The sequence below is a fragment of the Dipteris shenzhenensis genome, chromosome 18, assembly GCF_047967505.1.
Source record: "Dipteris shenzhenensis isolate YYH24624 ecotype China chromosome 18, Dip_SZ_1.0, whole genome shotgun sequence".
Lineage (NCBI taxonomy): Eukaryota > Viridiplantae > Streptophyta > Polypodiopsida > Gleicheniales > Dipteridaceae > Dipteris > Dipteris shenzhenensis.
In genome coordinates this window covers 48,854,635-48,871,675 of record NC_141613.1, presented here as the reverse complement: position 1 = coordinate 48,871,675, position 17,041 = coordinate 48,854,635, and the positions used below count along the sequence as shown (strand labels likewise).

The following is a 17,041-nucleotide window of genomic DNA, read 5'->3' as shown; positions in this document are numbered from 1 at the left end:
TTAATCACTTCAGCACTTATTTACAGCTCACAAAGCATATATCACAACCATTAACCATTGCATGATCACCATTTGGCATTTACCCATTTGTTCACAAACAAAACCACTGAAAAAGGGATGGAGGCTAGAATGCCCCTGCTCAACAGACATAGACAAGTGCACCCGATTGGCCCCAAACACCGTGGCGCCCCTTTCGGTATTTCTTTATATTTCACAGTGAAATGATTACAAGTTGCATCTGGGAGACCTTCCCTGCAACTGAGCACGCAGCCCCAATTCACTAAGCCTTCGCAAGGCTTTCAAGCATATAACACCATCACATAAGTGCACTTAACCCGTAGGCTCAACCCAAAGGCATTCTCTTTTCCGAGTGCAATTCCATTGGCTGTCCAGATGCAATCACACTGCACCCCAGCTGCACTCTCCTTGAGTGGTTTCCAGATGGCATTCACAAAGCTTTTCAAAGCTCCGAAATAAAATCAGCAAAGTACCCAACCAAAGAATGACTCATGTAGCACTGCCTGGGCACCTGTGAGCCAAGAAAGAGGCGGCACACGAGGCCAACCAATAGCTTATGGCAAAAAGAAATTGCAGTAGCAAAATCACAACTCACCAAGCCCTGAAGACTCAAACCAAGTCCTCAATCGCCAAGAGGACATAGTAGCCAATGCCCAATTGCATTCTCAGCCAAAGAGGAGTGCAAAGGCATGAAGAAAGAGCATTTACAAGAGCCGACCAGCAAGAATTCCACTGAAAAATGCGAAAAGAAACACTTCTGTCGCGAAGAAGTGGGAGTTCTTGGGCTCAAAAGAAGCGTGCTTCAGAGAGGAATGCATTGAGAAGGTTTTGGAGAAGTTTCATCGCCGGAAAGTCCTCCAAAACTGAGAAAAACCAGTCAACCAGCACGTCGGACCACTCGAAATTCAACAGAAAGCTGTAGCTTTGCAAGAGGAGAGGCCCAGGAGGCGGTAGAAGCAAAAAGGTCCAGAAAAAAACCACTTTTGCAAATTCGTCCAGCAAAAGAAGTGCTCAGCTCTGCCCGTTCTACCAAACGCACGGAGGGAAAAGCATATCACTACGAAGGGGAGGCAGAGGGGAAGCCATCGGGCCAAACGGAAGTCGAGGAATCCAAACGGGTGAGGAGTTATGAAGAAAAACGGAATTCAGCTGAAGGAGGCTGAAAAACCAGTCCAAAATCTCAACAAAGGGAGAAGATGAGAGAGAAAACCACACATGTGAAGTTTTGAAGGCCCAGGAAGGTCCAGGAATGGCAAAGGAGCATGTAGAAGGCACTAGAGCCACCTGGAACTCTAGGGGGGCCACTGAAGGTACATGGCCCTCTAGGGGGCCCATTAAAAATGCCACGTCATCATTTCCCAACAACCACTCTTTTAATTCCTTGGAATGCCTTTGGGCCTAGGGATTAATTACGCTTATGTGCTAGGCACCATGCCGCGTTTAATTACACGTTTAATTACACATTATTAAGCCCACGCTTGGACTTTTAAAACCAAAGTTGTCACGGTCTTGTAGTACATTAAAGTACCTAGAATTTCACGCCCCCGTGACATACCCCTCTCTTGAAACAGCAAACCACAGTTTGCTGCCCCAAAACACAGGAGCGAGCATGAAATATAGCATAAAAGAGTATACAAGAAAGCCGCAGCTATAGTATACAGAGACAGTGAAAATATGGCTAGGAGAGGCATGCATCCATCCATATATACTGCTCAAAATCTATGTGATCCTCGGCGATCAATAGTCAAGATGCATCAATATCATGAAGTCTCACAGCAGAAATACTGTCAGCTCAGTATCTCGGATGAAACATACAGTGTCATCAAGCGACCTCATGAAATCACGGTGAGCCCGTCTGTACTGAGGGAGTGGAGGTGCTACCCCCCTCTCGAACATCAGGTAATGCTCCAGACGCTCGCTCTGCTGAACTACCTGTAGGAGCCCGGACCGCAGTCGGCTCTAATTGGAAAGCATCAAGGTAAAGCTGCAATATCCCAGGTGAATCTGCCAGTTCACCTTCCTCCATCCATTTCGCATCAAGTGATGGGTAATTTTGAAATTTTACCAAGTAGCGACGGATAACTTTACCCTTGAGCTTTCTATCTCTGTGTGCCAGAATCTGCTCTGGGACCAGAAGTTCATCCTGTTCTTCCACTTCAGGCTGCACCTCATCAGGTACATCCTCGGGAATATCTCCATGATATTGCTTTAATAAGCTCACATGAAAGGCATTATGTATCTTCCAATGCGGAGGCAACTTCAGCCTGTAAGCTACCTCGTTTATCTTTTCAGAAACCTGGAAAGGACCATAGTAACGCATGTTCAGCTTTGTGTACAACCTTTCCTTGCCTTTCTTATTTTTCAGCCTTGCCTTCTGAAAACGCAGCAAAACCCAATCACCTTCTGTGAATACCAATTCCCTGCGGTGCTTATCTGCTGCTCTTTTCTGCTTGTCTTGACTTCTTTGCAAGGCATATTTGATCTTCTTGTAAGCCTCTTCAAGGCTTTCCACAAAACGATCAGCTTCGAAGATTTTCTCTTTTGTATGCAAAATGGGAGGTATCTTCCTGGCACCTTCCACTATTTCAAAAGGTGCTTTACCTGTGGATGTGTGCACCGTATTATTGTAAGCATATTCCAGCAAAGGCAAATAATGCTCCCATTTGCTTTTGTGGTCTGAGACATAGCATTTAAACATATCCAAGATGGTAGAGTTTTCCTGCTCCGATTGTCCATCAGACTGAGGGTGAAAAGATGACGAAAAATTCAGCGTAGTGCCCATATTTTCAAACAGTCCTCTCCAAAAGAGGCTGGTCATCCTCGGATCTCTATCACTGATTATGGATTCAGGCATCCCATGATACTTGAAGACATGCTGCAAAAACAATCTGGCCATTTGATCTGCTGTAATTTTCTTTCTTACTGGCACAAAGTGGGCTTGTTTGCTAAACCTGCAAATTATTGTCCACAATCCATCATGTCCAGTAGGAGTACGTGGAAGATCAAACACAAAATCCATAGCTATGCTTTGCCATGGTCTATCAGGAATTGGCAAAGGGTGTAACAACCCAGGTGCCTTCTGCCTGTCAAACTTTACTTTCTGACAAACCATGCATGTTCTCACATAATCTTCCACATCTTTCCTCAAAGATGGCCAATAAAAGTATTGCTCCACTGCTGTAATTGTTGCTGTAATTCCCCTATGTCCTGCATATGGAGGAGCATGACTTTCCATTATGACTTTCTGTCGCATCTGATCAGTGACACAGAGTCGTCCATGCATCAAAATGAAACCCTCTTTCAACATATAGTGATCATGCCTTTGACCATCAGAAAGCTGATCATAAATAGTTGAAAAATCAGCATCATTAACATACTGATCTTTCATCACATCTAACACATTGTTGTAAGCAATGCTCACTGCTGAAACACTGGGTTTCTTGGAGACTGCTTCAGGCTGTGGTTTCCTGGAAAGTGCATCAGCCACGACATTTTTGTTACCCGGTACATGTACAATTTGAAAATGAAACATTGAGAGGAAGTTAGCCCATCTCATGTGCTTTTCAGATAATTTTCTCTGCGTGAGAAAATATCTAAGTGACTGATGATCTGTTTGCACATAAAAATCAGCTCCAAGAAGGTAATGTTTCCATGTGGTCAAAGCATGTATCACTGCTAACATTTCCTTCTCGTATGTCTGCAAGTACAATTCAGCATCTTTGAGAACTCTACTCTCATATGCAACCACTCTGCCATCCTGCATCAAAGTGCCTCCTATGCTGTTTCCACATGCATCACAAGTTACAGCAAAGGGTTTTGCAAGATCTGGCAAGATAATAACGGGTTCAGAACACAATTTTTGCTTCAGCTCTTCAAAAGCTGCATTTTCCTTTGGTCCCCACCGAAACGGTACAGCTTTCTTTTGTAAAGCATGCAAGGGAGAAGCAATTTCTGCAAAGTACTTTATAAACCTCCGATAGTATGAACACAACCCAAGAAAGCTTCTGACTTCATGCAGATTTTTCAAAATTGGCCAACTCCTTATGGCCTCAACTTTTGCAGGATCCATCTTGACTCCATCCTTTGACACTATATGACCGAGAAAATGAATCTCATGCATAAAGAATTCACTTTTCTTGGTGTTTATTAATAGCTTGTGTCTTTTCAACTCTTGAAACACAATAGTGAGGTGTTTCCTGTGCTCCTGCTCATTTTTAGAGAACACAATGATGTCATCAAAGAAAGTGCCCACAAACTTTCTGTGTGCTCTAAAAATTCTGTCCATCATTCTATTGAAAGTGGCAGGTGCATTAGTCAAACCAAAAGGCATCACAAGGAACTCATATAAGCCAAATGAAGTGCGGAAGGCAGTCTTGTAGACATCTTCAGGCCGTATCCTTATCTGATGGTATCCACTTTTAAGGTCAATACGACTGAACATTGAGGAACCTTCCAACCGATCCAATATATCATCAATGCGTGGAATTGGAAAACGGTTCTTGATTGTGACTTTATTCAAAGCCCTATAATCAATACACATTCTCCAACTGCCATCCTTCTTTTGCACAAGCAACACAGGGGAACAGTAAGGAGAATTACTTGGCTGTATTAATTCCTTTTCCAAGAGTTCCTTCACTTGTGACATTATCTCTTCCTGTTGTGCCTTACTGACACGATAGGGAGGTATATTAGGCGGTGAGCTTCCTGGAATTATATCAATTTGATGATCCTCGGGCCTCTTGGGAGGTAATTCTTGAGGAAGTGCATCTGAGAAACAATCCTGAAAATCTGAAATAAAAGCAGCCCTTTCTCTATCTAAAGCAGAAAGAGTAGAGCCCTCCTGAACTGGTTGGCTGTCCTCTTTGACAAAAATCAAGTACGCTGAAATATGACGCTTTATTACATTGGAAATACAAGAAGCTGAAACTACAGGGATGGACTCCCCTTTCAACTTTACATCAAGTACATGATTTTTGCCTCTATGAGTTAAAGAAATCTTCTTGTTTCTCATCTGCACATCAGCCCCCACCCTGTACATCCAAGGCATCCCAAGCAAAGCATCACACTCTGGCAAAGGCATAATGTAGAAGTCCTCTGCATCCTGATATCCTTGGATATGCATCCTCAACTTGCCAATGATAGGAGTGACAGGTGTGTTGAGTTCAGGGTTGGCCATATCACACATGCCGGATGGCCCCATTTCCTCAGGCTCGATGCCAAGCCTTCCTGCCATATCAGGAGTTATGAAATTTGCCTTTGCCCCAGAATCAAAGAAAAACAAACAATTCTGATTTCTGATTTTTCCCCATGCTCTGCACATCTCAGTCTTTTTCATTTCCTCTTCATCATGTGCATGTGGCAAACTCCCAATCACATCTGGAAGAAGTCCTGCAGAAGGTTTAGGCTTTTTGCCCTTCCGATCAGCCTGTTTATCACCATTCTTATCATCATCTGACCTGTCTCTTTTCTTGAATGGGCAATCATAAGAGCGGTGTCCCTCTTCTTTGCATATAAAACATTTGTTTTGCTCCATGAGTGACTTTTTCTCTTCATCAGATAACTTGGTACGGGGCTGTTTATTAGGCTGTCCACGCCTTTGACCAGCTTTGAATTGGGCTTTTCCTCCCTTTTGAAACGGTCGTTTGCCATAATTTTTATTTTCAGATTTGATGTCCTTATCCTGGTGTTTGGCAGCCCGTTTGTTGTCTTCTTTCTTGCTGTCCATAAAGCCCAAATTCTTCTCCTGCATCCATGCATATGCTGTCCTTGCATTCTCAATTAATTGAGTCATAGAACCCACCTTGGTTTTGATGCAATAATCACGTAGCTCACTAGGCAATCCACAACAGTACCTCTCTATTTGCTCTTTCAAAGAAACATGCCTGTAAGAGCTCAATGGCAGCAAAACATCCCAAAACCTCTGGGTGTAATCATCAAGATTCTTGCAAAGTTTGTATGACAAGTCATGCCAGTGTGAAAGTACTTCAACTTCAAAAGTTGGAGTAAGCCAAGTAGAAGAGAACACTTGCTTAAATTCCAGCCAAGTAGCAGGCGCATCTCCATGAAGCATAAGGTTAGTGTACCACTTAAGTGCATTGCCTTTCAAAAATGTGGCAACCTTCCTCATCTTGGATGCTTCTGTAAACAAACCCCCAAGAAATGCAGCATCAAACTGTTGAAGGAATGTGAGGGCTTTGTACCTGTCCTGTACTCCATTATATGTATCAAACTTGACATGAGAACCACCATCCTTAAATTCTTTATATACATTTGATATTGGCTGTCCCAAAGATGGCTGTATATTTGCAGCATTCCCTTGACTAGGGAGAGCCATGCTTGGCTGAACATTAGGCATGGGAGCATATGCTGTGGCTTGCATGCCTGGCTGCATTCCCACATTGTCATACATGGCTTGTTTTCTATGCCCAATTGGCGGTGAAATCAACATAGCATCAAAAATAGAATCTGTACCAAAATATTCAGGTTGCTGCCTCAAATATGGCTGAGGTGGTTGAGCCACATTTATGGACTGCACATTATTATTTTGAGGAGTAGAAATGCCCAAACCAAGGCCTTGTGCTGGCTGCTCATACTGTTGCACTGGATGTACTTTTTGTACCTCTTTCTCAAGTGCTCTTTTGGGCGATTCCTCTCTCTTGGAAGTCACTTTCTGAGTCATTTTTGATGACTGTCCCTCATGGGAAACCGATGCATGTGTGTACTCACTCTTTCCGTGCTTGTGCTTTCTTGGTTTCTTCTTCTTCTTGGCATTTGTTTGCACAATCTGAGCCAAATTTTGAGCCAGCTGAGTCAAAGCAGTCACTGCACTTGCAAGCTGTGCATTCAACATAGTAGCATCATCTGACTCACTGCTAGAACTAGTATCACCGTTGAGCTCAGTTGTAGCTTCATGTGTGGCCTGCTCAAAAGGCATTTGTTGTGCTTCCTGCAGCTGTACACTAGCTGGATCATTAAGGCTTTCCTGCCTTCTCCTTTGAGGAGTTGTGGAGCTCTCTTGCTCATGGGTACTCACCATGTTCATGGTTGTAATATTCAGCTGTCAAAAAGTGCAGCAAAGATATCCTTCCACCAAACTACCAAGGCCCACCTCTTGAGAAAGAGTGTGTGGTATCCCGGCAATGGAACCAATGAAACCGGCCTCTAATCACTCAGAGGGCAGTGGAACTAAACCTTTAATCACTTCAGCACTTATTTACAGCTCACAAAGCATATATCACAACCATTAACCATTGCATGATCACCATTTGGCATTTACCCATTTGTTCACAAACAAAACCACTGAAAAAGGGATGGAGGCTAGAATGCCCCTGCTCAACAGACATAGACAAGTGCACCCGATTGGCCCCAAACACCGTGGCGCCCCTTTCGGTATTTCTTTATATTTCACAGTGAAATGATTACAAGTTGCATCTGGGAGACCTTCCCTGCAACTGAGCACGCAGCCCCAATTCACTAAGCCTTCGCAAGGCTTTCAAGCATATAACACCATCACATAAGTGCACTTAACCCGTAGGCTCAACCCAAAGGCATTCTCTTTTCCGAGTGCAATTCCATTGGCTGTCCAGATGCAATCACACTGCACCCCAGCTGCACTCTCCTTGAGTGGTTTCCAGATGGCATTCACAAAGCTTTTCAAAGCTCCGAAATAAAATCAGCAAAGTACCCAACCAAAGAATGACTCATGTAGCACTGCCTGGGCACCTGTGAGCCAAGAAAGAGGCGGCACACGAGGCCAACCAATAGCTTATGGCAAAAAGAAATTGCAGTAGCAAAATCACAACTCACCAAGCCCTGAAGACTCGAACCAAGTCCTCAATCGCCAAGAGGACATAGTAGCCAATGCCCAATTGCATTCTCAGCCAAAGAGGAGTGCAAAGGCATGAAGAAAGAGCATTTACAAGAGCCGACCAGCAAGAATTCCACTGAAAAATGCGAAAAGAAACACTTCTGTCGCGAAGAAGTGGGAGTTCTTGGGCTCAAAAGAAGCGTGCTTCAGAGAGGAATGCATTGAGAAGGTTTTGGAGAAGTTTCATCGCCGGAAAGTCCTCCAAAACTGAGAAAAACCAGTCAACCAGCACGTCGGACCACTCGAAATTCAACAGAAAGCTGTAGCTTTGCAAGAGGAGAGGCCCAGGAGGCGGTAGAAGCAAAAAGGTCCAGAAAAAAACCACTTTTGCAAATTCGTCCAGCAAAAGAAGTGCTCAGCTCTGCCCGTTCTACCAAACGCACGGAGGGAAAAGCATATCACTACGAAGGGGAGGCAGAGGGGAAGCCATCGGGCCAAACGGAAGTCGAGGAATCCAAACGGGTGAGGAGTTATGAAGAAAAACGGAATTCAGCTGAAGGAGGCTGAAAAACCAGTCCAAAATCTCAACAAAGGGAGAAGATGAGAGAGAAAACCACACATGTGAAGTTTTGAAGGCCCAGGAAGGTCCAGGAATGGCAAAGGAGCATGTAGAAGGCACTAGAGCCACCTGGAACTCTAGGGGGGCCACTGAAGGTACATGGCCCTCTAGGGGGCCCATTAAAAATGCCACGTCATCATTTCCCAACAACCACTCTTTTAATTCCTTGGAATGCCTTTGGGCCTAGGGATTAATTACGCTTATGTGCTAGGCACCATGCCGCGTTTAATTACACGTTTAATTACACATTATTAAGCCCACGCTTGGACTTTTAAAACCAAAGTTGTCACGGTCTTGTAGTACATTAAAGTACCTAGAATTTCACGCCCCCGTGACAGGTATCCGATGGCTCGGATTGATGATTTGCTAGATGCATTACATGGAGCTGTGATTTTCAGCAAGATAGATCTTAAGTGTGGCTACCATTAGATCCGGATTAGAGCCGAGGATGTGCATAAAACCGCTTTCAGAAGCAGGTTTGGTCATTATGAGTTTTTGGTAATGCCCTTGGGGCTTACCAATGCTCCAGCTACATTCGTCATGCTTATGAACGATTTACTACGTCCGTATATCGGAAAGTCTGTAGTACATTTTATTGACGATATTTTGGTATTCAGTAAAAGTATTACTGAGCATCGTGAACACTTAAGAATAGTGTTCAGTACTTTGAGGAAAGCCAGTCTTTATGTAAATAAAAAGAAAACTATACTCTGTATGGTTAGACTTGAATATTTAGGATTCATAATTACTCCAGAGGGGGTAGAAATGGATCCAAAGAAAGTGGCTGCGGTACTAACTTGGCCAATCCCTCAGAGTCTGACCGCTTTGCGATCATTCTTGGGATTTGTCCAATTTTATCGAAGGCATATCAAAGGATATTTCGAAATAGTATCGCCATTGACTGATCTGACCTCAGATAAAGTACCTTTTATATGGGGACAGAATCAACAAGAAAGTTTTAACGCCGTGAAACAAGCTGTGGTTTCAGGACCGGTGTTAAAAATAGTTGATCCCCAGAAACCGTTTTTCCTAGAAACCGATGGAAGTGGCATTGCGGTAGGAGCGGTTCTTCTTCAAGAGGGAAGGCCAGTAGCCTTTGAAAGCAAGAAGCTTTCTCCCTCTCAACAAAATTGGCCAACTCATGAATTGGAGTTGTATGCTGTTATCCATGCTTTGAAAACATGGAGGCATTATTTGTATGGTTCAGAGTTTTATGTGGATGTGGATCATGATACTCTGAAACATTTTTGTAAACAGCCTGACTTGAGGGGCCGCCAAGCTAGGTGGTCAAAGCTCATGCAGGAGTTTAATTTGACGATTCGGTACCGAAGAGGGAAGGATAATAAGGTTGCTGATGCGTTGTCTCGCATTATGCACAATATGAGTTTTACAGTATTAGAGAGTGCTCTAATGACCGAGATTAGAGAAACTCAAAAGGTGGACGAGTTTGTCCAGAGCTTATGGCCTAAAGCTCATGTGTTTAGACCCGGAAAAGAAAAGGATGACCTGGCATCCAGAAAAGGCCAAACATATGCAAGATATACCATAAGGGATGGTATGCTGAAAAGAAATGGCAAGGTTGTAGTACCTAGTCAGAATGATCTCAGGCAGCGAGTCATTCGACAGTACCATGATAGCCCATGTGCGGGACATCCAGGAGTCGAGAAGACATATGATCTCGTGAAGCGAGATTTCTTTTGGCCAAAGATGAAAAAGCATATTCATGAATATGTGACACGGTGTTTTTCATGTCAGGTAAGCAAGGCCGAGCGGGTGAAGCCACCCGGACTTTTACAGCCCTTGGAGATCCCACTAAGTAAGTGGGAGAGCATTTCCATGGACTTTATTGTAGGGCTGCCTACGACACAAGGTGGATATGATTCTATCCTTGTGGTGGTTGATCGTCTAACCAAGATGGCTCACTTCATTCCGACTAGAGAGTTTGTTAGTGCCCCGTAAGTGGCGGATTTGTTTATTAGACATATATTTCGTCTCCATGGATTGCCTAGATCCATAGTGTCAGACAGAGATGTCAGATTTACCGGTCATTTTTGGACAGTGGTATTTGAGACACTAAGGATTGAGTTGGGAATGAGTAGTGGGGATCATCCTGAAACGGATGGTCAGACGGAGAGAGTCAACCAGATTTAGAGGATATGCTGAGGGCATATGTGTCATTGAGGCAACATACATGGGACAAGTGGTTGCCATTGTTAGAGTTTGCCTACAATGATAGAAAACATTTCTCTACGGAGTTTAGTCCGTTTGAATTGAATTATGGTTATAGACCAGCAAATCCAACTACAATTGGAATACCTCAGAGAGTGCCTAGTGCCGCGAACTTTGTGGTTCAGATGCAGGAGATGCTAGCACTTGCGAGAGCTAATATCCGCCAGGCTATGGATAGAGCCAAGGCGTATGTGGATGAAAACCGGTCTATAAGAAAATTTAAGGAAGGAGAAAAAGTTTTTCTCAGAGTTCCTTCGCACTCTAAGTCTTTGACTGCAAGAGAGTGTGCTAAGTTATCACCTCGATATTGTGGGCCGTGGTTAATTCTAAAGAGAATAGGCAAGGTAGCCTATAAATTAGAATTGCCACAGGGTTGCAAGGTGCACCCAGTGTTTCATGTTTCTCATTTAAAAATTTTTTTGCATACAGGTGACTCACTAATCGAAGGTTTGGTTTTATTTCAAGAGATAGAGGATAATGCAAGACGCAAACCAACAAGAATCCTGGACCGAGGAACAATGCAAGTGTGAAATCGGATACCCACGGTGTTGGTCGCATGGCATGGTCAGTCTCTATCAGAAGCTACCTGGGAATCCGTATACCAGTTGCGAAGAGTGTTCCCAGACTTTATCATCGAGGACGCTGATGTCTGAAGAGGAAAGGAATGTTACGCTCTAGCTGAGGTGGCATGACCTCGGAAGAATCAGACGACATTTCCCTTAAGGATCTACGTTTGTAATATATTTGTTTGCGCTTCATGAAAATGATCGAGAGGGAATTGATGTCAAGGTTCTAGGTGAGGGTTGATAGCACCAGACTAGGTGGATCTAAGGCTAAGGGCCTAATGCAAGAAATATGCCTAGGGGCAATTGGAATTAAAGTACCCCAAGAGAGGGGTGAAAAGATGCATTAGAAAGGCCCTATGATGATGACATATGGCATCTAGATCCATCCAGGGAGATGGGGCTTGTTGGAGTTAGTGAGAGAAGTAGAATGTACCTTCACGTAGGATTTTGTGGATTTCAACTTCTCTATCAGCTCTCACGCTCTAACAGGAATAGACTGGGAGGATACTCGTGGTGCTACTCCCGTGATATGCACTAGAAGGAGAAAGTCTGTAATATTCAGGCTTGCAGCCCCTCCTCAAGGGGAGATTGGATCGACAGCACCAGATGGATCTTCACCTCAGCCCATGTCAGGTCTCCTTCTTCCTCGCTTATGGTTGCAATTTTGAAGGCTTGGGCCAGCTTTAGAAGTACCCTTCGGAGAGTTCCTCCCTCCACTGTGGAAGAGATTGACATGTAGCCGATTATGTGGAATGACTGTATACTTGATGAACATGGTAGACAGCTTGGTATGTCCCACTATATGCAGTGGTTCAGGTGGGAGAGAGGCCCTGCCACCTTCGTAGGTTCTTGGAAAGCCTTCAAGAGGCTTCTAAAAGTTTGTCAACAGCAAACGGTTAGTCACGTTAGAGGATGTGCAGAGAGGATACTTCATATTGATGCAGCCCTTCCCCTTGATTGGGTGGATACAAATGCAGGCCCATTGTTTGTTCCGTGTGGATGGGGGCCTTCTCAAGGACAGCCATTCCTCTCCAGGTTATAGCTTTTTTGGGAGCACACAAGGATGCCTTGGTTTTTAATGTACAGGCAGGTGGCAAGCTGGTTATTTCTTCAAAAGATATTCTTTTGGGCATGCCTTTTCAGCCTGTCAGGACCATAGGCTTTCTGGATCAGAGTGGAAATGGATTGTTGCAGGGAAGTGGAGGTCTAGATTTGGGGCAGACCCCACTTGTCCTATGTGCTCGTCTGCTGCTAACTCGATTCATCATTGTCTATGGGACTGCAGGCATGCGAGAGCCATTTGGATGGAAACTGCCAGGGTCCTCAGCACTTTTGCTCCTTCTCATTTCTTCATGACGTGGGGATCAGTGGCTTGGCTCTCCCTACCGGGGCCTCTAATTTTCTTTAAGTGGCACGATGCTTCTTGGGCCATATCAATTCGACGTCACCTAGTCGAGATTTGTTCTTTGGAGGATGTGCCTATCTTCCACTATAGACCAATATATGCTGATGGGGATACCGCTTGGGAGATACTGGCTAGCATCACTGCTTGGCAGATTTGGAGGGCCAGATGCACAGAGGCCTTAGACAGCATCCCTCGCACACCCTGGCGAGTACTTGGGCTGAACCGTTCACACACTGATGGCCAATTGGGCGAGCATGCAGGGTTCTTCCCAGGCAGCCTCAGCCAAGAGGGTTATATTCCTTAGGGAATGGAGGGGTTCCCCCTTTCTCTTAGGGACTACAGCACAGTGGAGGTGGCACTTTCAGCCTCAACCTTGGTTTCTTTCCAGCTCATTTTGAGTTTTCTGTTCCCTATTTTAGGGGGGTTTCCTCATGTACAACATGATGTATTTCTGCTTTGAGCTTGCTCACACGGGTATTTTTCATACTTAATAGAAGTCTTTTTCATGGGGAAAAAAAAACCCAATCAAGATCTAGCACAGAAATAAGGCCATCCCAATAAATAATAACGTCAATATTACAACTAAGATGGTTTGATTCTTTGTTTATCAGTCTTCAAAAAACTCTCTCTTGTTACTTTTGCTTTTTTAGTTTGTTCGTTGACCTCCTCGAGTACCTGTAACATATTCTCAGCAACTTGACAGCATCAAGAACCCTCTCAGCTATGTGTGTGATTGGGTTTTTTTTACAAGAAGAAGAAGAGGGCTTCCTAAGCTCCCACCCTCCTAAGCTTTCCTTCAAGAGCTCGCTTCTTTCATTATGTTTCTCTTTACATGAGGTCTCTATCTCGAGACCTTCCAAATTAAGCTCTCTCTAGAACCTTCCCCCATGTCCAATGCTTGTGATTCGGCCCAACACTTCAATGCCATGTGTCCCCCAAGAGACCCTTCCATTAAAGCTCTCTCATGGGCTTCTCTTTGCACCTTCTCGCTAATGCATGAGCCTAGGGATAAGCTTAGACCCAAGCCCTTTAGGCCCCAATAATGCGAGCATTGTCTAGGCCTCTCGTTTCCCCCTTATACCATGGTCTCAGTATTATAGCTGGCATAGCATTCCCTTCCCTTTAAGAAATATTTACATCCTTGAAAACAAATTTGGGAAACCTTTTCTAGAGATAGCTTACCCTTTCTCATGTTGAACTCTCTTCAAGTCTATCCTTCCACGTAACCAGACATTCTTGATATATTGTATGTCTTCTTCTTTTTACTTATCTATTTGAAATTTTTCTGGTTCATGTGGTGAAGACGCAGGTTCAATGAGTTTAACTAGGATTTTCATTTCAATGAGATAATCATCATCTCCTAACTTCCTTTTAAGCCTGCTTGAGTTAAAAACTGGATGTACTCCATCCTTCTTGAAAGGCTAATTTGTAAGCAAGTTCTCCATTTCTCATAAGTATTAGGAAAGATCCACTCTCTGTCGAAGTATACCCCGCTTGAGGGTCTCGAGGAGGATCAACTCTGGGATGGACCCAACCTGATCCTAGGGACCCTGTCGTCTCCTACCACTGAAGCTGTTGAATCTAGCGGGGACTCCAGCAGTGTGCGAAACGCTCTACCAATGGAGGGAAGGATGGCTCTGTAGAAGCCCCAAGAAACGGAGCGTCACTGAGAATCGGGGATATGGTGTGTTGTGTCCATGTCCTCCACTATGAAGCCATGGTACCAAGGGAAAAGGTACACCAGATGATGCGGGCCAAGGAGGATGGGGCTCTGCTCCACAAGTGTCAGGGTGGTAGCAGGAGAGCGCAGCTAGATGAGGCAGACACCTCTTCTGTAGATGGTAACCTCCCGAATGTGGTCTCCTTCTAGCGTCAAGCTTGCCTAGATCCACTCTCTCACCTGTCTCCTTGTGGGAGTGAGGCCCACTATTCTTCCCACAATTGCCTTGTCGTGAAGTGACTGGACTGAGCAACACCTGTTGCTTGTCAGTTGGAGAAAGGATAACCTTAACGGCTATGGGATTCGAGGGTGTTGCCATAGAGCCTCTTTGGCCACCACCAAGATTTTCTTTCTCTAAACAAGCACAAAAACTCCCACTGTGAGGAAGGGAAAAAGAAAAAAGAAGCCACCTGGATGGTGGACAGGGAAGCTGCCTCACCCCAAGAAAGGCTAGGGAGAGCCCTTGAATAAAGAGGCGGGGCGGAAAAAGAAGGAAAAAGGAGGGGCGGAAAAAGACAAAAAAGCTCCAAAAGAGAGCAGGCGGACAAGGACAGGGGTGGTAGGGGAGGAAGACGAAGGGGACTAGCGGGCGAAACAAGATGGTGGGGGGAGGAGATGGAGGCAAGGGAGAAGGGGGGGGGGGGGGGAGGAGGCAAAGGAGAAGGAGACAGGGGAGGAGGAGGTGGGGAAGATAGAGGTAGGAGGAGGAGATGGAGGCAGGCGGAGGAAATGGGGTGGAGGAGAAGGCCGGCAGAGGAGGAGCCGGCGGGAGGAGCTGGAGGTGGGCGAAAAAGGTGGCGGGAGGGTGAGATAACGGGAGGGCGGGGGAAGGGCGAGATAACGGGAGGGCGGGGGAGGGGGAGCGAAGGAAGAAAGGGGGAGCCGAGGAGGCGGCGGCAGGAGGCAGAGGCGGAGATGGCGGGAGGAGGAGGAGATGGCGGGAGTAGGTGGAGGAAGGCAGGGGGGGTGGAGGCGGAGGAGAAGGCTAAGGCGAGGGAGGAGGAGGAGCAGCTCGGGAGCAGGGTGCAGCAGCAGTCCTCAAAGGAGAGAGTCTGCACAAATGGTACACCTACAGTGACTTACAGGACTTCAAGGTCAACGTTGGTAAAACCAAGGTCATGATCTTCAACACATGCCAAGCAGCCATGCTACAGAGATTCGAGAACAGTTCACGCTGGATGGATTGCCAGTGGAGGTCATTGCATCATCCACATACTTGGTGGCTCTTTTCTCTGATCCATTTTTCATGATGCGACCGGCGATGCAGGCACAACTGACCAAGGGGTATGCCGCGCTTGCTCGAGTAGAGCAGCAGTTCTTCGATTCTCATTTCCAGGGTCCACCCACCAGGCGTGTATGGCAGCTCTTGTTGGGGGACTGATTTATCAGAGGCAGATTGGGCTCGGGTAAAGCAGCTCCAAGTTCTCTTGTTGTCACTATTGTTCCGCAGCAAGCCATTAGTCCCACATCAAATAGTTCTAGCTGAGTTCAGTGCATCTCCACTACGGCTTGATGCGGCATTTCAGGTCATCACATACCTTTACCGAGTCAGGGAATATGGCTCTTACACCTCAAGGGGTTGCAGATTACCGTGGCTGGCCCTATCTTCATCCATGACCTTAGCAGCTGAGGACGATCGGAACTTTGTGCAAGGGCATGCCATTAGCATAGGTAGACTAGGAGAGGACTAGGATCCAGGAAAGAGAAATACCTCCCAAAGTTCTGTAAGGGTCCCACTGGACTCCTTTGGTTCCATGACACCCAATTCAACTCCCCCACTCAAGACTCTTTGAAATCTTAGAACCTTTCAAAGTCAAGCTCAGAGAATGTTAAACAAGACCATGAGAACTTGAAGTATCTGTCTTTAAGTGGCTGTTATTCCACGTCAGTATTCAGAGCTCACAGGGATTGGAAAGCAAGGTGATTTTACATAACATGTGGGGTTGTCTATCATGTTGTTGATTGATTCCATTCACCTCATTGAAAATCACAAGACCTGCACAATTATTTTTTGCGATGTACATTATTCCCATGAGATGCAGATTTCAAAAATTGTTATCTGCTCTACAAAGAGCTTCCAGGGGCCCGCACACTTAGCACTTGCATTGATCATCCACAAGAGGATCAGATACCTTACAATGTCCCAACCTTACTTTTGGAGGTCAGGGAACCACCCTTACTGTCCTCGGATGCTCAGGCAACAGGCTCACCCACTCCTGCCACCTCATGAAGATGTTACTCTTGGACAACTTTAAAAGCGAAAGGATCTTAGCTCTACAAAATCCCTTGCGACCAGTACTCTCAAAAATTGTTTCAGTGGTTACAAATACATTTAAAAAAACCATTTGACTTTGTGAACTTCATAAATCCATCTCGGTAGCAAAGAATTATGGCCCTTAATTGACATTACCTCGTCGCGCATGTGAGTCTGAGCACGAAAAGTTAATCTCTCCTGCACATCAGCTAATATACGGAGAATGGTTGGTTTGAGTCCAGCAACAGATTCTCCACGGCGACCAAGCTCTTCTTCTAACACTTCCCCCTTGAGTATATCAACAAGCTCACAAAGTAGGTCCAAATCTGCCTCATGTATAAGCTTTGGACGCAGGATATCATACAAAATTGTGCATCTGATAGCATTTTTCAGGGCTGAATAGTTAAACTATCTTGATCTCTA

At 45.2% G+C, this 17,041-nt stretch overlaps 1 protein-coding gene across 2 annotated transcripts in view; it reads right to left on the bottom strand.

Annotated features, from left to right (window-relative positions):
- The window catches only part of LOC147891349 (sec34-like family protein), a 156,211-nt gene that overhangs the window by 48,826 nt on the left and 90,344 nt on the right, over window positions 1-17,041 (bottom strand). For both annotated transcript variants that reach the window (XM_087389550.1, XM_087389551.1), the window contains exon 16: window positions 16,775-16,994. In XM_087389550.1, the coding sequence (XP_087245676.1) occupies window positions 16,775-16,994 (220 nt within the window). The remainder of the gene's footprint in view (window positions 1-16,774; window positions 16,995-17,041) is intronic.